We start from the raw sequence: 23,921 nt of genomic DNA, 5'->3' as shown, positions 1-23,921 counted from the left end.
GTTCTATGTTATTCCACTTTCGCATCCACTCCCTACACACTAGGGGCAATTATTTGTTTACAGAGCAGCACAGTGGCGCAGCGATAGATTTGCTGCCTTTCAGCGCCAGAGACCCGGGTTCGGTCCTGACTAGGGGTGTTTTCTGTGCGGAGTTTGTATGTTCTCCCCGTGTGTTTTCTCATAGATCTTCAGTTTCCTCCCACACTCCAAATATGTACAGGTTTGTAGGTTAACTGGCTTGGTATACATGTAAAATTGACCCTGGTGTGTGTGTGTGTGTGTAGGGTGGTGATAATGTGCGGGGATCGCTGGTCAGTAAGGACTCGGTGCGCTGAAGAGTCTGTTTCCACTCTGTTTCTCTAAACTAAACTCCACAAAATATTTTTTTTCACATTTACGATCAGCATTTAAACGTGCAATATCAAATTAATTGTACGGCAACTACTTTAAAGATTAACTCACAGAAAGGGCTAGAACCAGAGTCATTCTTTGCAAGCATTGCAGTGATCGTAAAAAAACAAGAAAGCTTCTAGGACATGGAGTTCTGGAGTAATTTAGCGGGACAGGCAGCATCCCCAGAGAACAGGAATAGGTGACGGTTTGGGTGGAGACCTTTCTTCAGACACCTTTTGTTGTGTGCTATCCAGTCAGCAGACAATACACCATTACAATCAAGCTATTACAGTGTAGGAACTGCAGATGCTGGTTTAAACACAAAAAACTGGAGTAACTCAGCAGGACAGGCAGCATCTCTGGAGAGAAGGAATGGATGATTTTTTGGGTCGAGACCCTGCTTCAGACCCAAAATTTCACCCATTCCTTCTCTCCAGAGATGCTGCCTGCCCCGCTGTTGGGTCTATTACAGTGTCTAGATACATGATAAGGGAATAACGTTTCGTGCAAGCTAAAGCCCAGCAAATTCCTAACAAGGATAGTCCAAGGTTCATCAATGAACCTCTGCTCTCTGGATGTGGTAACAATATCATGTGTGCCAGTTCCTATTTAGGGGTGGCACAGTGACACAGCAGGAGACTTGTTGCCATGGAATCAGGCAGGATTCAAACCCCTTGTAAACTTACATAATATTTGTATTACTTTTCTGTAACAGACATAAAACTACTGAATCTGTGGAATTCTCTGCCACAGAAGGCAGTGGAGGCCAATTCATTGGATGTTTTCAAGAGAGTTAAATGTATCTCTTAGGGATAACGGAATCGAGGGATATGGGGAAAAAAGCAGGAACGGGGTACTGATTTTGGATGATCACTTTGCATGGCGGTGCTGGCTCCAAGGGCCGAATGGCCTACTCCTGCACCTGCTGTCTATGTTACTTACTGGTGGGTACAAATTAGGAGGAAAGGACGTATCAGAATTATTTGTTCTATCCTGAAAGTTTACATATCCAGAGAGCAATAACCAGCGAGTTGTAAATACAAGACCCAAAATAGTTTATCTTTATCTTGAACGAGCTGCATTTATGTACACACGGTCTTTTATTGACTCGAAAACCCATCCGTAAGGTTTAACCAAACAGTTTATTAATAGATTCCATCATCAGTGAAATGGGAACAGCAGAGCCAAGCATGTAAGCACCAATCTCAGCAGGAATGTGAATTAACAACAGTACCAATGAGTTACTAAGCAATTTAGGGAAACTCAAAATGTTTTCTTTCCACAACAAGGAAGTTTACTCTCATGTTGTTGACAAATTCAACATAACTTCCTGCACAATCTCAGTTTCATTCAGAGATACAGCACCGAAACAGACCCTTCGGCCCACCGAGTCCGTACTAACTAGCAATCCCCGCACACAAACGCTCTCCTACACACACACACACACACACAAGGGACAATTTACAATTTATACCAAAGCCAATTAACCGACAAACCTGTACACCTCGAGTGTGGGAGGAAGCCAGAGATCCCGGAGAAAACCCACACAGGTCACGGGAAGAATGTACAAACTCCGTACAGGCAGCACCCGCAGTCAGGATTGAACCTGGGTTTCAGGCGCTGTAAGGCAGCAACTCTACTGCTGCACCACCGTGCCGCCACTAAATCAATTTTCATTTAATTAGGAACTGGCACACATGATATTACTAACTTAAATCATTGGAGCAATTGAAGTAATTTTGAACTCTTAAATTTCACCAACAGTCCCTCACCTCGACGAATGTTGAATCTGTGGATCTAAACAGTTACCCATTATCAATTTTAAACTAATTTGACACTTGTTTAATCATTCTACTGTTGCCAATTTTACTCAAGGAGTTGACTGAGGCAACTGATCCTGAAGCCCCACAAAACACGAGCAAAATGCATGTGCTGGAAGAACTTGGCCGGTCTGGCTGCACCTGTGGAAGGAAAGACTTCATGGCTTCGGAAGAAAGGTCCTGATCTGAAGTGTCGACTACCCATTACCCTCCACGGATGCTGCCTGACCTGCCGAGTTCCTCCAGCACTTTGATGTTTTGATCGTGATTCCAGTATTTGCAGTTCCTTGTACACCAAGACTCAGGAACAGGTTCTTCCCCTCTGTTATTATAAGGCTTCTGAATGGACCTCCCAACAGCCCATGAAACTGTCCTATTCACTGCTACCCTATTGCTGATATAGGGACGTTGTCTCTAGAACTGTTGCAGTACAATGTGTAGAAAGCTGCTTCAAGCTGAAGATGGACACAAAATGTTGTGTGCTATCCAGTCAGCGGAAAGACAATACACAATTACAATCAAGCTACTACAGTGTAGGGAGGAACTGCAGATACTGGTTTAAACCGAAGATAAAGACAAAACGCTGGAGTAACTCAGCAGGACAGGCAGCATCGCTGGAGAGATGGAATGGGGGACATTTCGGGTCGAGACCCTCCTTCAGTCTATCTCTGATGCGCTACAATGCTGAGAATTATATTCCGCACTCTGTGTCTTCCCTTTTGCTCTATCAATTGTACTTGAGATGGGATAAATGGTATTTATGTATATCTGATCTATCTTTTAGCATTGTTTAAGAAGGAACTGCAGATGCTGGAAAATTGAAGGTAGACAAAAGTGCTGGAGAATCTCAGTGGGTGCAGCCTGCAGAAGGGTTTTGGCCCGAAACGTTGCCCGTTTTCTTCGCTCCATAGATGCTGCTGCACCCGCCGAGTTTCTCCAGCACTTTTGTCTACCCTATCTTTTATCATTTATATGTAATATCCGATTGGATCAGGGAGCTTGCAAAACAAATAGACCATAGTAGGCACATGATATACAGTACAGCATACGATAAAATAATCCAGAGGCATTGGAGGATGCATAAAAGACCTTCACTGGAATGAAAATAACCAAGAGGGTAGAACCATGAGGGAGTGATGAAATGGCCATCCAATTGTCTTTGTTATTGCAAATCCAAAACCACAGGAAATTCCAGCTAATTGTGGATGCAAGCCAGACCATCACACAGACCAATCTTCCTTCCACCGACTCCAATTATATCTCATGCTGCCTCAGCAAGGCCAGCAGCATAATCAAGGACCAGTCACACCCCGGCCACTCCCTCTTCTCCCCGCTCCCATCGGGCAAAAGGTACAGAAGCGTGACAACACACACCTCCCGATCCAGGGACAGTTTCTTCCCGGCTGTTATCAGGCAACTGAACCATCCCACCACAACCAGAGAGCAGTCCTGAACTACTATCTACCTCATTGGTGACCCTTGGACTATCCTTGATCGGACTTTACTGGTTTTACCTTGCACTAAATGTTATTAGACAATTCCCTGCTCATGTACCTGTACACTGTGAGTGGCTCAATTGTAATCATGTATTGTCTTTCCACTGATTAGTTAGCATGCAACAAAAGTTTTTCACTGTACCTCGGTACACGTGACAATAAACTAAAACGGAATCAAAATCCTTGTCTTTTCTCAGATTCTCTTTACAATTCGAAGCACAGTTCTGCCCTCCACCTTCCAATACTATCTTGGTTCAACGTTAGTTTTCCTTCATCCTCAAGTCTCTCTTTTGCCCCCACTTCACTACGCCCGTTTCTGTGTCAAGTGAATGACCAACATTGCAGTTGTTGGTAGGTCATCAAATTTCCTTCCCGCATGCCTAAGCAGCTGTTGAACTGGTCCCAAAAACATCACGACCGCTGTGCCTTGAACTTAGCCGGACCAGACATCGAAGAAAATGACATCCTTCTTCTAATTCGCAGCACAGTGGCGCAACAGTATCTTTCCCGCCTTTCAGCGCCAGGGACCCGTGTTCGATCCCGACTACGAATGCTGTCTGTACGGAGTTTGCAAATTCTCCCCGTGGGTTTTCTCTGGGTGCTCCCGTTTCCTTCCACACTCCAAAGACGTACAGCTGTGTGGGTTCATTGGCTTGGTATAAGGCCATAAGGGATAGGAGTAGTATTAGGCCATTTGGCCCATCAAGACTACTCCACCATTCAATCATGGCTGATTTATCTCAGACTCTTAATCCCATTCGCCTGCCTTCTCCCCATAACTTTTGACACCTGTACTAATCAAGATTATATCTATCTCTACCTTAAAAACTATGCGTGTGCACGTGTGTGTGTGCACGTGTGTGTGCACGCGTGGCTGGCATGGACTCAGTGGGCTGAATGGCCTGTTTCCACACTATCTCCAAACTAAACCAGTTAAACAGTTCACCGTTGCCACCACTATTAATCAGCCTGATCCGGTCTCAGATGGGAAGTCCAATTGGGGATGTTTGCTCTTCAAATCAATAATAATGCTAACAATATTGCCGCTGCAACCCTGATGTGCCCAGCTCTCACGGGTCCGTTTTCCCACAGAGACTGGGCCCAACGGGAAACGCCCGACATCTATTTTTACTTCTTGCCAGGTCTCTGTTGTAACAAACAAGTTCCAGGAAGACACTTTCCACAGATTAATCCTTTCCTCCCGGTTCCCAAACAGGTACTTTGGCCCAAATGAAGACAGTGCTGGAGTAACTCAGCGGGTCAGGCAGCATCTCTGGAGAACATGGACAGGTGATGTTTTGGGTCAGGAGCCTGAAGAAGGGTCCCACTCTGGAACGTCACCGATCCATCTTCTCCCGAGATGCTGCCTGACCCGCTGAGTAACTGCAGCACCTTGTGCCCTTATGGGGTCAATTACATGATTACCCTTTCACTTTCTTACAATGTGCTTTACCCCCCCACACCCCCCCCCCATTGAACTTCAGACCAGGGTCCCAACCCCAGTCTGAAGAAGACCCAAGACCCGAAATGTCACCAATTCCTTTTCTCCAGAGATGTCACTCAGTTTAATGCTACCGAGAGAGGAAGCAACATCGAGTCCAGACAGCGGGCTGTGTTGTTTTAAGCCACATCTCAGTTCAAATAACATTTAAAAATCCCGTAAATCCTCAAGAATGGATGTTTCAGGGATGGGAATGAATGCTTCAAAACTTGAACCCAAATAGTTTATACAGCCGACACAGGGCAGTGCAAGTGGCTTTCAATAACCAGTGTATCCATAGCTTGTAGACGGGCACATAGTTATGCATGGAATGTTTAGCTTAGCAGTCCGGAGAGGGGTCTCAACCAGAAACTTCACCCATTCCTTTCCTCCACAGATGCTGCCTGACCCTCTGAGTTACTTCCAGCATTGTGACTATTTTCAGTTTAAACCAGCACCTGCAGTTCCTTCCTACATGTCACCTATCCACGTTCTCCAGAGTTACTCCAGCACTTTGCGTTTTTTTTTTTGTAAACCAGCATTTGCAGTTCCATGTGTCTACAATTATCTTGGCACAGTTGGATATCTCTATAGCTTTCATTTTAAAACAAAGATTGCTAGTAGCTGGAGATTTGACAATAGTGTTCAAACAGAAGGCTGTGGAGGCCAAAACAATGGATATTTTTAAGGCAGAGATGGATAGAGTCTTAATTGGTACGAGTGTCAGTGGTTTTGGGGAGAAGGCAGGAGAATGGGGTTGGGAGAGAGAGAGAGAGAGATAGATCAGCCTTGAGTGGCAGAGTAGACTTAATGGGCTGAATGGCCTCATTCTGCTCCTAGAACATATCACCCCATATAGTTAGTTGATTTACAATTGTTCTCAAGATTCTTTACATTACTTATGATTATGAAAGTGCTGCAAGAGCATAGATGTTGAACCAAAATGCTCCCCTTGCCTGAACCTGCTGAGTTATTTCAGCGATTTGATCATTTCACATATCCAACAGCTTTGTTACTGTGACAAGATATATTTCGATATGGGGTCCTGGGAGAGCCTTGCAGCTGACCGCACAAGGTGGAGAGGTACCCCGAACCAACATCTCAAAACGGGGGAAGAGAAACTGATGAATGCAGCGACAGAAAGGAGTGCAGCAACTTCAACAGACCAGAGACCACACACTAGTGTGACCTTTGCAACAGAGACCGTCACTCCCGCATTGGTCTCTTCAGCCACAAGGGGCGCTGCTCTAGCCGAGGTTTGGAGCAGGCAGCCAATAACTAGGATGCATCACCCATGGTCAGTCGTTGCCGAGGGAGGCCTACACATGTTTTTCTCTGTAAACCCACCTCCAGCCTTAATCACATCCAAGCCACACATAGAGGATTCCTGCCAAATCACAAATAACCAACCTGGTATAGACAGAAAACAGGGCCTTTACAACTACAACAACAGTACAAACTATCCAATTTGGACAAAATTCCTGCTCATTTGTAATAACCATCGCAAAATAGTTTAACATTTCATTTTTTTCTTTTGACTGTGGATTATCAGGAATGCAGGAAGATTGTTCCCTATGTTAGGGAAGTCCAGGACAAGGGGTCACAGCTCAAGGATAAAGGGGAAATCCTTTAAAACCGAGATGAGAAGAACTTTTTTCACACAGAGAGTGGTGAATCTCTGGAACTCTCTGCCACAGAGGGTAGTTGAGGCCAGTTCATTGGCTATATTTAAGAGGGAGTTAGATGTGGCCCTTGTGGCTAAAGGGATCAGGGGGTATGGAGAGAAGGCAGGTACGGGATACAGAGTTGGATGATCAGCCATGATCATATTGAATGGCGGTGCAGGTTCGAAGGGCCGAATGGCCTACTCCTGCACCTAATTTCTATGTTTCTATGTTTCTATCAGTTAAACATCTACAGTTCATTCACTTTGCCACACAGTTCGAAACAACCCCATAGAAACCAAAGCGGAAAATGCTTGGAAAACTCAGCAAACCAGGCAGCATTGGTGGAAAATCGATTAGTGCGGGTGTCAGGGGTTATGGGGAGAAGGCAGGAGAATGGGTTTCGGAGGGAGAGATAGATCAGCGATGATTGAATGGCAGAGTAGACCTGATGGGCCGAATGACCTTATTCTGCTCCCATCACTTGTGAATTTAAGAAAACAGTCAACATTTTTCTCTCCACAGATGCTGCCCGACTTGTTGAGCCCTCTTGGCATTAATCAGTTTTGGTTTCAGATGTCAAGCATCTGCAGTTTTTGATGTGGAGTGACATAAATAGAGAATCACTTAGATTATTAAAATATTTCAAATATTATAGGCCACGCTTCACAGCGATAAATGTGGTCATTTTTTAATTGAAACTATAATCAATGGAAACAGTTTGTACATTATTGACCAAATAAGCGTACCAACAAGTTTCAATACTCACTATTGTGCTTCTTGTGGTGCTGCTGAAAAAGTTGTCCTTATCTGAAAGATCGAACCTAAAGGAAGAAAAAGTTATTGAAATAAGCAAAAGGAGTAGACAAAGGATGAGCCGGCGTGTGAACCCTTCGTAAAGCACCCTTTACGTAGCGTCTGTTTGCATACCTTGGGAACGCAAGCAAAGAATTTCACGGGAACTTGTCACATGTGACAAAGTATTCAATTCAATCGGAGAAAATGACAAGATCACAGCCCAAAATTGCAACAGCAGTCATGGAATTATGGTACCAAGCAGGAACTTGAATATTATTTTAATAAACAAATTTAGATAAAATACAAGGCGTTATTATAAATAATTATTAATTCATGCTGCTGCTTTTCCATTTTATTACAGAATAATCATGCATCAAGCTCCTTCTCACTCCAATGTTATGTGTAAACTGCACCATCTTCAAGGCAGTGAAACTCAATGTTAACCCCCTGTCCCACGGTACGAGTTCATTCCAAGAGCTCTCCCGAGTTTGCCCCGATTCGAACTCAGAGATTTACGGTAATGGCCACTCGTCGGTACTTGGGGCTCTCGTGGACATTTTTCAACATGTTGAAAAATCTTCACGAGTCTGCCGTTAGCGCTAAGAGACGTCCCCAAGCTCCGACGTACCCGCTACGTTCATTCTCCGTGCTTACCACGAGTTTGATTTTTTTTTTTTTGACTTGGGAGAGCTCTTGGAATGAACTCGTATAGTGGCACAAGCTGTTAGAGGTAATGTGCAAGGAGGAACTGCAGATGCTGAGTTTACACTGAAAATGGACACAAAATTCTGGAGTAACTCAATGGGCCTCTGAAGAAAAGGAATAGGTGACATTTTGGCTCATTTTGGGTCAAGACCCTTACCCATATTATATGTTAACTGGTTTAAAATTAGTTGATATTGCAAACTGTATACGCATGATGAAAAAGACAAAATAAAGGTTTCTTAAAATATGAATTGATTTCTGAAAATTGTAAATTGTCGCTCTTGTGTAGGATAGTGTTAGAGTGTGGGAGATCGCTGGTTGGCGTGGAATAGAAACATAGAAAATAGGTGCAGGAGTAGGCCATTTGGCCCTTCGAGCCTGCACAGCCATTCAATATGATCATGGCTGATCATCCAATTCAGTATCATGTACCTGCCTTCTCTCCATGCCCCCTGATCCCTTTAGCCACAAGGGCCACATCTAACTCATTCTTAAATATAGCCAATGAACTGGCCTCAACTACCTTCTGTGGCAGAGAATTCCAGAGATTCACCACTCTGCGTGAAATTTTTTTTTTTCATCTTGGACCTAAAAAATGTCCCCCTTAGCCTTAAACTGTGACCCCTTGTCCTGGACTTCCCCAACATCGGGAACAATTTTCCTGCATCTAGCCTGTCCAACCCCTTAAGAATTTTGTAAGTTTCTATAAGATCCCCCCTCAATCTTCTAAATTCTAGCGAGTACAAGCTGAGTCTATCCAGTCTTTCTTCATATGAAAGTCCTGCCATCCCAGGAATCAGTCTATTTCCGCACCGTATCTCTAAGTCTAAATCGAGAAAAGTACTTTTACTTCACGAGTTTTCACTTCATGTTCCAAACGGTTGGGCCAATTCATGGTATCGTTTCACTCGCACCTCAGCAGTGCAGACTTGGTGCATGGCATACACAGGTTAAAGCCGTGGGAGAGAGATAGAGAGATTTACTAAAGTTAAGCATTTCGTGTCAGGCTGGGCTATGATTGATCCCTAAACTTCATTGATTCCCAAACTGGGGTTGGTTGCTATAGACAAATGACATTTGTAAAATTGAGGAGATGCAAAATGCTGCAGTAACTCAGCGGGTCAGGCAGCATCTCTGGAGAACAAGGATCGGTGATGTTTCGGGTCGGAACCCTCCCTCAGACTGCTAAACGAGCATCTGCAGTTCTTTGTTTCCACTTTGGAAATGGAGGCAGCCTCAAATAGTCCTGGTTTACATTATATAATCCAAAGAGGAAGCATAATATTTACAGGAAATTAGAAAAAAAAAAAATGCGATTTTTCATTTTATAAACCTACAGTCTCTTCTGCAGAAAGGTAACTAAAGTCAATATTTTTCTATAGTTGGCCCAGCTGAAGTTCCAGGAATGCATTTACAGTACCAGTGCAACTATAGGCTAATTAGTCCCTCAAGTCATTGTATGTTCCAATTCAATTGTGAACAATTTCATTTATCAGCCTTGGTTTGTCTCGAGAACAATAGCAAGAGACCTGGGTTCGATCCTGACTATGTATGTGTATGTTCCACCCGTGACCTGTGTGTGAGTGTGAGTGTGAGTGTGAGTGTGTGTGCGCGGACTCGATGGGCCGAAGGGCCTGTTTCCACCCTGTATCTCTAAACTGAACTAACATCAACCCTTATACCACACCACTCATCATGCCAATTAGAAACTTAGAAAATAGGTGCAGGAGTAGGCTATTCGGCCCTTCGATAATGGTCATAGCTGATCATCCAAAATCAGTACCCAGTTCCTGCTTTCTCCCCATAACCCTTGATTCCGTAAACCCCAAGCGATATTTCTAACTCTCTCTCTTGAATACAATTAAAAGGTTCATTTGTGCATTATCCATTTCCTCTTAGCTTGGGTTCCTTCCAAGTAGGAGCTTTTACTTTCGGCAATACCATTTCCATGCTGCACTTCATCAAATGACTTCTGGAAATCCCAAAATAGACTGGGGTCCGATTCAAAGATGCCAGATTCCACTCACAAGTGAAATTCTATTTGGGGCTAGAGTGTCCAGTATTAGCTACAACACTATTAATTTAATTTAAGGTACACAAAACTGCTGGAGAAACTCAGGGGTGCAGCAGCATCTATGGAGCAAAGGAAATAGGCAACGTTTCGGGCCGAAACCCTTAGGGTTTCGGCCCGAAACGTTGCCTATTTCCTTAGGGTTTCAGCCAAAAACCTTGTCTATTTCCTTCGCTCCATAGATGCTGCTGCACCCGCTGACTTTCTCCAGCATTTATGTGTACCATCGATTTTCCAGCATCTGCAGTTCCTTCTTAAACATATAATTTAATTTACATTTGTTCCTAATTTCTTGACGAATTCAGATTCAGATTCAGATTCAATTTTAATTGTCATTGTCAGTGTACAGTACAGAGACAACGAAATGCAAATTCCTACACATGTGACACGTCTTTCCATCTTCCATTCAGTAACAAGTAAAAGAGATATCGCTTTAAATAGAATAGAATAGAATAGAATAGAATAGTTTCTTTATTGTCATTGTAACATGGGCCATGTACAACGAAATTTAAAATGTCAGCCAGTCAGTGCAATCTCCTATAACATACTATAGTATTTCAGGGCGGCACGGTGGCGCAGCGGGTAGAGTTGCTGCCTCACAGCGCCAGAGACCCGGGTTCAATCCTGACCACAGTCGCTGCCTGTACGGAGTTTGCACGTTCTCCCAGTGAACGTGGGGGTTTTCTCCAGGTGCTCGGGTTTCCTCCACATTCCAAAGGCTTACAGGTTTGTAGGTTAATTGGCCACTGTAAAATGTTCCCTCGTGTGCAAGCTAGTGGTGTATTGGTTAACCGCTGGTTGGCATGGACTCAGAGGACCAAAGAGCCTGTTTCAATGCCGTCTCTCCAAACGCTGCATCAAAAAATCCCACAGTATTACAAAGGACATTTCCCACCCCGGACACTCCCTGTTTGAACTGTTGCCGTCAGGCAGACGGTACAGATCTACAAGGACAAGGACGAACAGACTAAAAAACAGTTTTTACCCCACTGTTATAAAAGCACTAAATGTAGCCGCCAAGGAACGCAGGGGCGATACAGACCAAGGGACAGTGGTACACTGTGAAATCGACAGAAGGATGGAGGGTTGGGTGTTTATGCGTGCTATTTTCATGATATTTATTTTAGTTGTTTATCTTTTAATACTTTATCTTGTATGTATCGTTAGCTTTTAGAAATGTTTGAATGGTGCACTGACTGGCTGACATTTTTAAATTTTGTTGTACATGGTTCATGTTACAATGACAATAAAGAAACTATTCTACTATTCTAATCTTATTTCAAGTTCTTTCACTCAGAGGAAGTGAGACTTAAAAGGGCCAAGTTTGTTTTTTAAAGCAATCTTTAGTAGCTGAACTAACTCTTGTACCGAGTTCCTCGATATTAAAGGTTTATTGCCATTCCTTCCTACACCCCATGAAGAACATTCCTCGCGCCATTAGGCCAAACGCCGAGACCCTATGTTTTTCGAATTCCTGAAATAGGCAGAATTCCCGATGTGCCGACTGCCATTAGTTTGCTTTAGTTTAGAGATAGAGCGCGGAAACAGGCCCTTCGGCCCACCGAGTCCGTGCCGACCAGCGACCCCCGCACACTAACACTACCCTATGCACCAGGGACAATTTACAATTATACCAAGCCAATTAACCAACAAAACCTGTACGTCTTTGGGGTGTGGAGGGAAACCAGAGATCTCGGAGAAAACCCACGCAGGTCACGGGGAGAACGTACAAACTCCACACAGATAACACCCATAGTCGGGATCAAACCCGGATCTCTGGCGCTGCAAGCGCTGCAAGGCAGCAACTCTCACCCTGCCGCCCAAAGTTAGCTTTTCACACGGTGTTTTGTGCATGGGTACTTACAAATGCTTCTTCTCTCTGGAGAAGGGGTAGGAGAGGTGCTTGTACGTCACGTTGTCATGGTCTTCCACTTTTGGTCTCAACGGCGAAGTGATTTTGTGCAAAATGTTCGATATTTTGCTGACGATGCCAGTTTTCTGCTTGACTTCATACACCTGAAGAATGAGCAACAGTTAATGCATGTGAGGCCGCAAAAAGCATCCCAACAAAGCTGAAAAAATATCGGCATGAACTAAAATGAGGAAAAGCAAGATGATCGACTTCCCGCACGGCATCTATTAAATCCTGAACATTTGTAACGTCATCAATATGAAACATTAATTTTCTGCAAAAGTTCTGGAGTAACTACAAAGACGTGCAGGTTTGTAGGCTAATTGGCTTGGTTAATGTCAAAATTGTCCCTGGTGGGTGTAGGGTCGTGTTAGTGAGCGGGGATCGCTGGTCGGTGCAGACCCAGTGGGCCGAAGGGCCTGTTTCTGCGCTCTAAACTAAACTCAGCTGGTCAGGCATCAACTCAGGAGAAACAGAATAGATGACATTTTAGGCCAGAACCCTCCTTCAGGCTGAAAGTGGAAATAAACTGGAGGTGAGGAAACGACAGAACAACTCAGGCCCGGCAACAGATGCCTCAGGAAGTGTGGAGCCCATAATGGCCACAAGGATCAACAAGGGGCCATAATGGACTCCACCCTTCCCAAAGTCATATGTTGCCCGCCCGACTTGTTCTTGCCTATTCTCGCCTTCAGTTTATTCCCCCCCCCCCCCCACTACTTTCAACCTGAAGAAGGGTTCCAACTTGAAACATCACCTATTCTTTTTCTCCAGAGATGCTGCCTAATCGGCTTGGTAGAATTGTACATTTAACCTTGTGTGTGCTTGTACGATAGTTTTAACTTGTTCAGGGATCGCAAGTCTGCACAGAATTGGTGGGCCGAAGGGCCCGTTTCTGCGATCTATCTTCGACAGTACACAAGAGTCGCGATGTTGCGGGCACCACCTCGTACCCTTCAGAGTTCAAAATCTTCATCTCGTATTTATCCAGTTTGAGATCCTGCTCATTTTCGACTAGACACCGAAGAATTTACAAGCAATCTTTTAGCCAGTTGACGAGGAATCATCGTCCAAATGTCCTTGGGATGATTCATCGGGTCGCTAAAAGTGCGTCTGGACTCACCGCACGCTGCGGGCAAGTCTGTCAGCTTGTGAAGTGTCCAATACATCACAAATCCATCTGACCCTCTCCCATTCTCTCTCCTCATCAGCATTATACATCTGGTAAGCTTCCAAGGAAATAAGCTTCTCTAAACATATTTCAAGTCTCCCACAAATGTAGTTTATGCAGGTTGGATCAGAATGCAGTCGCTGTGGAATGCCAAGAAGAGTTGGCAGGATCTGCAACATGCCACAAGTAATGAGCTGCCTGCATTAATTGGAAGGCAATATTGTCCATGTTCACATACTTGCATGCATGCACTGTGTCGGTATCAGTACAGTGCAGGCAGGCAAACCCTCTGCACAGCCTTACATGTGCACAATTTATCCGACTAGTTGTACTGTCCTCCTGATTAAATATTACTTATTGTATGCCTCGTTGTCACCTTCACTCAGCCAACAGTGAACCATTCCACATTTCCTTACCATCGCCCGCTTTGATCTGTCGTTTTCACACCTTACCCTTCCATATCTCTAGTCTCCTCTCCCGCACCTCTCAGTCTGAAGAAGGGTCTTGAACTGTAATAGTAGGCAGGTACCAACCTCTGGTCTAACATGAGGTGGTGATAATTTGGCCCATCAGACTATCACCGAGTCAAATCTCTGTACATCCCAAACTCTTGAATCCTTCACAGGCCTTCCTGAAATATTTTTCCCCTTTGCAAAAGTTATTCCTTAAAAGCTTAGACACAAGGCACTCCAGATGCTGGTTTACAACAGAGGACCCAAAGTGCTGGATAAACTGAGTTACTCCAGCACTCGGTGATCCCCTTACAAGCTTACCCAAGTTCATAAGACACAGGAGCACAATTAAGCCATTCGGCCCATCAAGTCTACAGCCAACATTCAATCATGGCTGGTCTATCTTTCCCTCTCAACCCCATTAGCTGCCCCCCCCCCCCCCCCCCCCCCCCCCCCGCCCCCCCCGCATAACCCCCAACACCTTTACTAACCTCTCAACAAAGCTCCTTAACATCTCATTTGGCCCTGCATCCATTTAGGCAACAAGTAATACGTGCCTTAGAGTATTTTTGCTACCGAAAAAATGTTGCACGCATGCAAGTTGTTACACCATAGAAAATTTATGTTTTTTCCGCTTGATAGCTGCTATTGAGTCCAGTTCCATCACCTTATCAGGCATCGGCACTCCAAATCTCAAGTGTTCCTTAAAACTAGCTTCACAGCAAACTGGAGTTAGACTCCACAAGTGCTTGGTGCCCGAGGTAGGAACTAGCTTCTTTTTCTTCTCCTTATTTGGATGGATCTCATCCCATCTGTTTAAGTGTAAAATGTCACATCAATACCACACTGTAGTATATTGTACACTCCACAACTATACCATGTCATGTACAGTGTAACATAATAATAATAATATCAACACTACACTGCAACTAAACCCAGAAACAAATGTAGCTTTGAAGCCCAAGTCAAGATTAACAGAACCTGGTGTACATAAAGGGCCTGTCCCACTTACGCAACTTTTTCGGCGACTGCCGGCACTCATCATAGGTGGCCGAAAATTTTCAACATGTTGAAAATTCAGCGGCGACTAGAAAGAGGCTACGACTCTTTGGAGATCTCTCACAACTATACAGGCAACCCTGGCAACATGTCGCAGGAGACCTCTCAAGACCATATAGCTTGTATGATCACGGAAAAGTGCTGGAGTACCTCAATGGTTAGGCATCATCTAGGAGGAGAATGGACAGGCCACGTTTCAGTTCAGGACCCGTCTCCAGTCCCATCTACCCACTTGGATAGTCGGATCTCTGTCTGCACTGCGGTCGAACATCGCGGAGCCGGCGGTCCCTTTGACAGGGATCGATCTCGGGGGCTCCAACAGCGGGAGGCTGCGGACTTAACATAGTGGAGCTCGTGGTCCCTTGGTTTGGGACAGATTTCGGGAGCTCCAAGCCGCGGGAGCTTCGATCACCCCGGCTGCGGAAGGTTCGACTTCCCCGACCGCGGGAGAAAAAGGAGGAAAGAAGATAAGACTTTATTGCCTTCCATCACAGTGGGGAATGTGGAGGAGTCTATGTGCTGAATGTGTATGGCAAATTTGACATAGTTGTGCGTCTTGTTGCTTTTTTAGTATGACTGCACAGCAAATCAAATTCCTCATATGTTGCAAAACATACTTCGCTAACAAATTACGATTATTGTTATTGTTATGAAATTAATGCAATGAACACATTTCATTCATGGAGTTATACAGCACACAAATAGGCCCTCTAATTCATCAAAGCTAGTTCCATTTGCCAGTATCACCTCCAAATCTTCCCTCTCTATGTACCTGTCTAAATCTCTTAAATGTTGCTACTTCCTCTGGCAGCTTGCTCCAAATACCCATCACACTCTGCATGTAAAGATTGCCTCTCGGGTTCCTATTAAACCTCTCCCCTCTCACAATAATCCATCAAGTGATGCTTCATGAACTCACTGAAGCTGCAAAGGAATTATACAAATGTAAGCTAATGATTTTACAGATTGTTTATAAACTCAACCACCTCTAATATAAATTAATTTTGACATTGCTTCCGTTTTTCACTGCAAATCCTATTATTTGCTACATTCTCAAGTCAAGTCAAGTCAAGTCAAGTTTATTTGTCACATACACATACGAGATGTGCAGTGAAATGAAAGTGGCAATGCTCGCGGAACAACAAAACAACCAAACAAATTATAAACACAATCATAACACACATATTATTTTACATAATAAATAATAGAAGGAAAAACGTTCTGTACAGTTAGTCCCTGGTGAGAAAGGCGTTTACAGTCCGAATTGCCTCTGGGAAGAAACTCCTTCTCAACCTCTCCGTTCTCACTGCATGGCAACGGAGGCGTCTGCCTGACCATAGCGGCTGGAACAGTCTGTTGCAGGGGTGGAAGAGGATATTATTTCACCCCATTTTGCTATGGAGTGTAGCGTAGGTTTACAAGGGATGGCGGGACTGTCATATGCTGAGAGAATGGAGCAGCTGGACTTGTACACTCTGGAGTTTAGAAGGATGAGAGGGTATCTTATTGAAACATATAAGATTGTTAAGGGTTTGGACACGCTAGAGGCAGGAAATGTGTTCCCGATGTTGGGGGAGTCCAGAACCAGGGGCCACAGTTTAAGAATAAGGGGTAAGCTATTTAGAACGGAGACGAGTAAACACTTCTTCTCACAGAGAGTTGTGAGTCTGTGGAATTCTGCCTCAGAGGGCGGTGGAGGCCGGTTCTCTGGATACTTTCAAGAGAGCTAGATAGGGCTCTTAAAAATAGCGGAGTCAGGGATATGGGGAGAAGGCAGGAACGGGGTATTGATTGGGGATGATCACATCGAATGGCGGTGCTGGCTCGAAGGGCCGAATGGCCTACTCCTGCACCTATTGTCTATTCACCATCAGTCTGCATCTTCTCACCCTCCCCGGACCCCAGAGTCTTTTGACTTTCTATAAGTTTTATTTTTCAAATACTTGAAAGATAGTCTCTGTTTGATGTCAGCATTAAACAGTAGGGAGGGTGGAAAGGTGCCAAGGGGGACCCGCTGGCAGAAGAAAGGTTCGGAACTGTTGTAGGAAGGAACTGCAGATGCTGGTTTAAACTGAAGATAGACACAAATGGCTGGTGGTAACTCAGCAGGACAGGCAGCATCTCTGGAGAGAAGGAATGGGTGTAATGAAGAAGGGTCTCGACACGAATCATCACACATTCCTTCAATCCAGAGATGCTACCTGTCCCGCTGAGCTACTCCAGCATTTTTCATCTATCCAAGGTTGAGAACTGCTCAGCAACTACGGGAAGCCTGCAGACGGAACCGAAACAGTGGGGAAAAGCAACAAGGCATCTGAGAAATAATATCCAAAATGCAGTAATTCCCCAATGCCTCTTTTTAGGCATAAGACAAACAGGAAAAGATATCGACACATGGAAGAGGCCAGTGGAAGAGGCGACTGATGTTGGCTCACAGATTTCTGGCCGATATTTGTAGGAAGGAACTGCAGATGCTGGTTTAAACCGAAGATAGACCAAACCAATTAACCTGCAAACCTGTACGTCTTTGGAGTGTGGGAGGAAACCAAAAACCTCGGAGAAAACACGCAGGACAGCACCCGCAGTCAGGATCGAACCTGGGTCTTTGGCGCTGTAAGGCAGTACCTCTACCGCCACACCACTGTACCACCCAGACCCGTCTGAAAGGATACAAAATACTAATTCTCCCGTTTCAGCAGGTGGGGTCCCAGAGAACTCCATACACACAGCACCCATAGTCAGGATCGAACCCGGGTCTTTGGTCCTGTAAGGCAGCAACTCTACTGCTGCGCCATGGTGCAGAGTTACAGCACGGAGATGGGCCCTTCGGCCCACCGAGTCTGTGCTGATTACCCATCACCCATAGACAATTGTCATGTAATCCCTTTTTTCGCATCCGACGGGCACAGGGCAATTTCTAGGTGGGAAAGCAGCAATAAATGGGTGTGATTTGCAATGACTGCAGTAAAATGGTTTGATGTTTAAAATACAAGTCCATTATATATTTAATCCCATAATAAATATCAGGTTATGGGGAAAAACAGTAAATTAACCGACAAACCTGCATGTCATTGGTATATGGGTGGAAACTAGAGCACCCAGAGGAAACCCACACGGTCACAGAGAGAACGTACTAACTCATACAGACGGCACCCGATGTCCGGGTCTCTGGCGCTGTGAGGCAGCAGCACTATCACTGCGCCTCTCTGCTGCTCCGACTGAGGTACAGTGAAAAGCTTTTTGTTGCGTGCTATCCAGTCAGCATAAAGACTAAAATGCCTCCCCCAATTTGAATGTTAATTTTATATTGTTGACACTTCAAAAATTCAACCAAATGACTTGGAAAGTCTTAGAGGTTATGGCCAAGACATCAGGTCATCTCAACCTACCTTTTTGGTGGGCATCTTAATCTTGAGGAATTCTGCTTCTCTGCACAGCACGTGCCATGGTGTGTGTATCTTCACAAAGCCTAGACCGTAGGCCTTAGTCTGAGGGAGGAAGAGTACAGCAGATTACTGCAGCTTACGATAAATCACCTCACATTTCACTCACTCATTCTTTTGGGAATGTGGCGACACATTAAATTTCAGGTTGAACTACCGTTCAAAACTGCTTGGAAAATAAGGCTACAACTAATGAAACAAGTCGGAATGACATTGCATGAAGAGCAGCAATAAATAAGTCTTTGTACAGCGACTCCACTCTCCAGATGTCCTTCGCTGTTTCAGAAAAGGAACGGTCGTGATGGGTCTAATTCAGGTATCCATGAATGTCTTGGAGTCATAGAGTCATGGAGCATAGACACTGGCCCTTCAGCCCAACTTGCCCACACCAGCCAACATGTCCCAGCTACACAAGAATTCTCCAACGTCAAGTAATAAACCACTGCCCCCCACCCCCACATCACTCATCTTTATCTCTCCCCCCTCCCCTCCAATGCCTGTGCGCGCACACACACACACACACTCCCAGTTATCATCGAGTCATACAGTGTGGAAACAGGCCCTTCGGCCCAACTTGCCCACGCTGGTCAACATGTCCCAGGCACATCAGTCCCACCTGCCTTCTCCTGGTCCATATCCCTCCAAACCTGTCCTATCCATGTACCAGTCTAACTTTTTCTCAAATGTTGGGATAGTCTCTGCCTTAACGACCTCCTCTGGCAGCTTGTTCCACACACCCATCTAAATGCATCTTAAACGTTGTGATAGTACCTGCCTCAACTATCTCCTCCAGCAGCCCATGGCCTGCGACCTCCACTCTTTGTATGAATTAGGTAGCCCTCAGATTCCTATTAAATCCTTCCACTCTCACCTTAAACCCATGTCCTCTGGTTTTCGATTCCCCGACTCTGGGCCAGAGGCCTGTGCGACTACCCGATCTATTCCTCTCATGATTGTGCACACTTCTAGAAGATCACCCCCTCATCCTCCTGCGTTCCAGGGAATAGAGTCCTAGCCTGCTCAACCTCTCCTTAAGCGAGCACTTGCTGGCTTCTTTTTTGAAAAGCACCTCTCATGGCATCCCATTTAACACGCTGGTAATTTGTGAGTTTAAAAGAGACCAAGAAAGCCAAGTCTACCAAATCAGATTTACATTCAAGCGACAGGCCGGACTGAAACTACACACGAGCGGATACATTTATGCATGCCTTCTGCTAGAGAGAGATTTAGCAAAGCAAAAGGTCAGTCGAGTTTTCCAGCGTTGACAGACGTCAAAGTCGAGGCCAACAGCGGAAAACAATATGCGGGAGTCGCAGTGTAAAAGTTAGCGAGATCACCACCACCAGACAGTAACCACCATTTTTCTTTTCCCCCATGAAAGAGATGGCAGGAGCTACAACTAGTGAAACAAGTCGGAATGACATTGCATGAAGAGCAGCAATAAATAGGTGTGATTTGAAAAGTCTGATGTCAAATGGATTGATGTTTAGAATACGTCAATTTTATATTTATCCCATAATGTTAGGTTATGGGAAGAGCAGCAAATATAAAAATGATTGACTTTGAAATAAAGTTACCAAACCAATGCTTTTTTTCCTTTAAAAAATAAAAAAATGCAGTTATTCACCCAAGCGGCTGAACAAAATGATGAACTGGGTACACATCATATACAGTAAAGATTCAACAGTTTCATTTATGGCTCTCTTTCATCTCGAGTTCTTTTAACATTCCTGGCAGTCTCAGAAGCAGATCAAACAAGAACACATCATAAACAGTCAAATGGATAGAGCTGCAACCAAACTTGGTCATTCCAATCACAAGGAACTCTCAATAGGTCAAACATTCAGATTCACTGCCACAGAGCTGGAAGCACAGGCACACACCGCTGAACGACTATTTCACCTTGCGATGCCAGCAGAGTTATTCGACTCAAAATATTATAACAAAACAATTTAATTCACACTCCCACATCATATCGCACAGAGCTAACTGTGCAACCCGGATATTTAACACTTAACCAAATGATTTTTGATTACGAATTTGATAAATCCTAGAGAGAGATTTTTTTTTTTTTTTTATACAAGCAATGAATATTTGCAGGCGATTCATTCAGAGGAGAAATTCCAGTGGTAGAGTTGCTGCCTAACAACGGCTGAGGCCGAGTCTCAGGGTTCAATCCTGACCATGGGTACCGTCTTTGTGATGTTGGGGGAGCCCAGAGCAAGGGGTCACAGTTTAAGAATAAGGCATAGGCCATTTAGCACCGAGATGAGGAAAAACCTTTTCACCCAGAGAATTGTGAATCTGTGGAATTCTCTGCCACAGAAGACAATGGAGGCCAATTGACTGGATGTTTTCAAGTGAGAGTTAGATATAGCTCGTAGGGCTAACGGAATCAAGGGATATGGGGAGAAAGCAGAAACGGGGTACTGATTTTGGATGATCAACCATGATCATATTGAATGGCGGTGCTGGCTTGAAGGGCCGAATATCCTACTGCTGCACTTATTTACTATGTTTCTATGGTGAGGGAGTTTGCACTGGGTTCTCCAGTTTCCCTGCACATCATAAAGATGTGTAGGATTTGCACTGAAGCCCCTGGTGTGTAGTTTGCCGGTGATCGATGGATGACGTGGTCTCAGTGGGCCTAAGGGCCTGTTTCTCTACTTTATCACTAAAGGTGAAAGGTTGGTCAAATCAGAAGGGGAATTTGGGCGCATCAAACTTGACCTTGAACTTGAACCTGGAGAATGAATGACAAAACACAAGAGATAGACACAGAAAGCTGGAGTAACTCAGCGGGACAGGCAGCATCTCTGCAGATAAGGAATGGGTGATGTTTTCGGTCGTGACGGAGATGAGGAAACACTTTTTCACCCAGAGAGTTGTGAGTCTGTGGAATTCTCTGCCTCAGAGGGCAGTGGAGGTCAGTTCTCTGAATACTTTCAAGAGAGCTAGATAGGGCTCTTAAAGTGAGCGGAGTCAGGGATACGGGGACAAAGCAGGAACGGGGTACTGATTGGGGATGATCAGCCATGATCACATTGAATGGCGATGCTGGCTCGAAGGGCCGAATTACCTACTCCTGCACCTATTGTCTAATGAGACCCTTCTTCAGACAAACCAAGAGGACAGTTCCTTAGGTTGGAGCGTTCAGAAGAAGACAACAGTGGCAGATGAAGACATCAGACCAGGGGAAGGAGAAATATGTTTGGGCAAAGGTGGAGGTCTTTGGTCTAGTCAGTGGAAGATCAGCCAACTGCACTCAGGACAGAATCTGAGAGTCAGACAGCGTGGAAACAGGCCCTTCGGCCTAACTTGCCCACGCCCATCCACACTAATCCCACCTGCCCATATCCCTCTAAACCCATCCAAAAATGTACCTGTCTAAATGCTGATTGGACATCGCAATAACGCCCGTCTCAACTCTCTCCTCTGGCTGCTCGTTCCATACACCCACCATCCTTTGCATGAAAATGTTACCCTTCAGGTTCCTATTAAATCTTCTCCCCCCCTCACCTTAAACCTCTGGTTCTCGATTTCCTTTCTCTGGGCAAAATACTGTCATCTTTAGTGATTCAAGAAACAGGGAGGGAATCAAATCAACAGAATGAACATTTTAAAATAGGTATGACATGGGTATAAAATGGGTATAGATCAGCCATGCTGGAATGGACTTGATAGACCGAATGGCCTAATTCTGCTCCCATTTCTCATGGTATTAGCCCGCTACTTTCAAAATAGGCTGATGAATCCAAATTGCACCCAGAGGCAACATGAGCCAAATCATAATTTAATTAATTCCACACAAGCGGATCAACTAGCTAGTTGGATACAAGTAACGGCTCTGGCAGCAAAGAGGGTTACAGAATTTGGAACCAAAATTGGGAACTTGCCTTCAGCAACTAACATTTGTAACATAAAAAGATCTTGCAGTGCAAGCAAATTAAAGTGGTTGAGACAGATGTATAATCTCTTCTCCAGATGAGATTGATGGTAGCAGACGTGACAAAACTCGCTCCGCTGTTTCGTTCAGTTAAAGCGCTGATAATGGATGTAGCCAATGATTAACACGGCTCTCTATTCCCAACTGCACCCACCACCACCCACTGCAAAACTGGCACTGGCCCAAAGATTATAGTTTAGTTTAGATTTAAACCCCTGTCCCACGGTACGAGTTCATTCCAAGAGTTCTCCCGAGTTTGCCCGGATTCGAACTCGGAGATTTACGGTAATGGCCACTCGTCAGTGCTCGGGGCTCTCGTGGACATTTTTCAACATGTTGAAAAATCTTCACGACTCTTCCCGAGCTTACCTGCCATTAGCGAGTCTTCCCGAGTACCTGCCGTTAGCGTTACAGGCCGCTAAGAGACGTCCCCGAGCTCCGACGTACCCACTACGTTCATTCTCCGTGTTTACCACGAGTTTGATTTTTTTTTTTTTAACTCGGGAGAGCTCTTGGAATGAACTTGCACCGTGGGACAGGGGCTATTACAGCATGGAAAGAGGCCCTTTGGCCCATCGTGTCCATGCCGACCATCGATCACCCATCCGCACTGGTTTGATGTTGTCCCACTACACACTGGGGGGTGGGGGGGGGGGGGGGGGGGGGTGGCAATTTACAGAAGCCAATTACCTACATAAACTGTCTGACATAGCAACTATCACTTTCATTTGAGTTCCTTTTTTGATATCTTTACTGTTTAGAGATTCAGCATGGAAACAGACCCTTCGGCCCTCCGAGTCCACGCCGAACATCCATCACCCGTTCACACAAGTTCTACGTGACCTCACTGTCTCATCCGCTCGCTACACACCAAGGCCCACTTGCAGAGGGTCACCTAATCCACAAACACGCACGTCTTCAGAATGTGGGAGGAAACCAGAGTGCCCAGAGAAAACCGGTGCGTTCGCAGCGAGAACGTGCAAACTCTGCACAGACAGCACCCATTAAGTTAACAGGCCACTTAAGGGCTGTTTCCATGCTGTATCTCTAAATCAAAGCTCTGTCTGTCATCCTTTTCTTCTTTTGTTGGTTTTAGTCTGTTAAATGGATGGCTTCGTGTATCTTTAGTTTGTATTATGTGGGGGGTGGGCAGGGGGGAGATGGGAAAACGTTTCTTTATCGCTTTCCTCAACGGAGACGCGACTTTTTCTGTACCGTATCTCCGCCCGCACTGCGGCCCAACATCGTGGAGCTGCCGGTCCCTTTGCTGGGGATCGACTGTGGGAGCTCCAACCACAGGAGCCTGCGGACTTAACATCGTGGAGCGCGCGGTGCATTGTCAGGGATCGACTTTGGGAGCCCCATGCCACAGGAGCTTCGACCGCCCCGACATGGGAGCTTAGATCGCCCCGACTGGACTGTCCCATCCATGGGAGAATAAGAAAAGACGACAAGACTTGATTGCCTCCCATCACAGTGAGGAATGCAGGGGAGCCACTGTGGTGGATGTT

The 23,921-nt window shown here is 45.1% G+C and overlaps 1 protein-coding gene across 2 annotated transcripts in view; it reads right to left on the bottom strand.

Moving 5' to 3' along the window:
• The window catches only part of ano1a (anoctamin 1, calcium activated chloride channel a), a 183,746-nt gene that overhangs the window by 95,521 nt on the left and 64,304 nt on the right, over positions 1-23,921 (bottom strand). For both annotated transcript variants that reach the window (XM_055649204.1, XM_055649203.1), the window contains exons 5-7: positions 18,411-18,509; positions 12,292-12,443; positions 7,623-7,677 (exon numbers count right to left, since the gene is read on the bottom strand). In XM_055649204.1, coding sequence (XP_055505179.1) covers positions 7,623-7,677; positions 12,292-12,443; positions 18,411-18,509 — 306 coding nt within the window. The remainder of the gene's footprint in view (positions 1-7,622; positions 7,678-12,291; positions 12,444-18,410; positions 18,510-23,921) is intronic.

Source organism: Leucoraja erinacea, chromosome 18, assembly GCF_028641065.1.
Source record: "Leucoraja erinacea ecotype New England chromosome 18, Leri_hhj_1, whole genome shotgun sequence".
In the NCBI taxonomy this organism is placed as follows: Eukaryota; Metazoa; Chordata; class Chondrichthyes; order Rajiformes; family Rajidae; genus Leucoraja; species Leucoraja erinaceus.
This window is presented reverse-complemented; position numbering and strand designations above follow the sequence as displayed.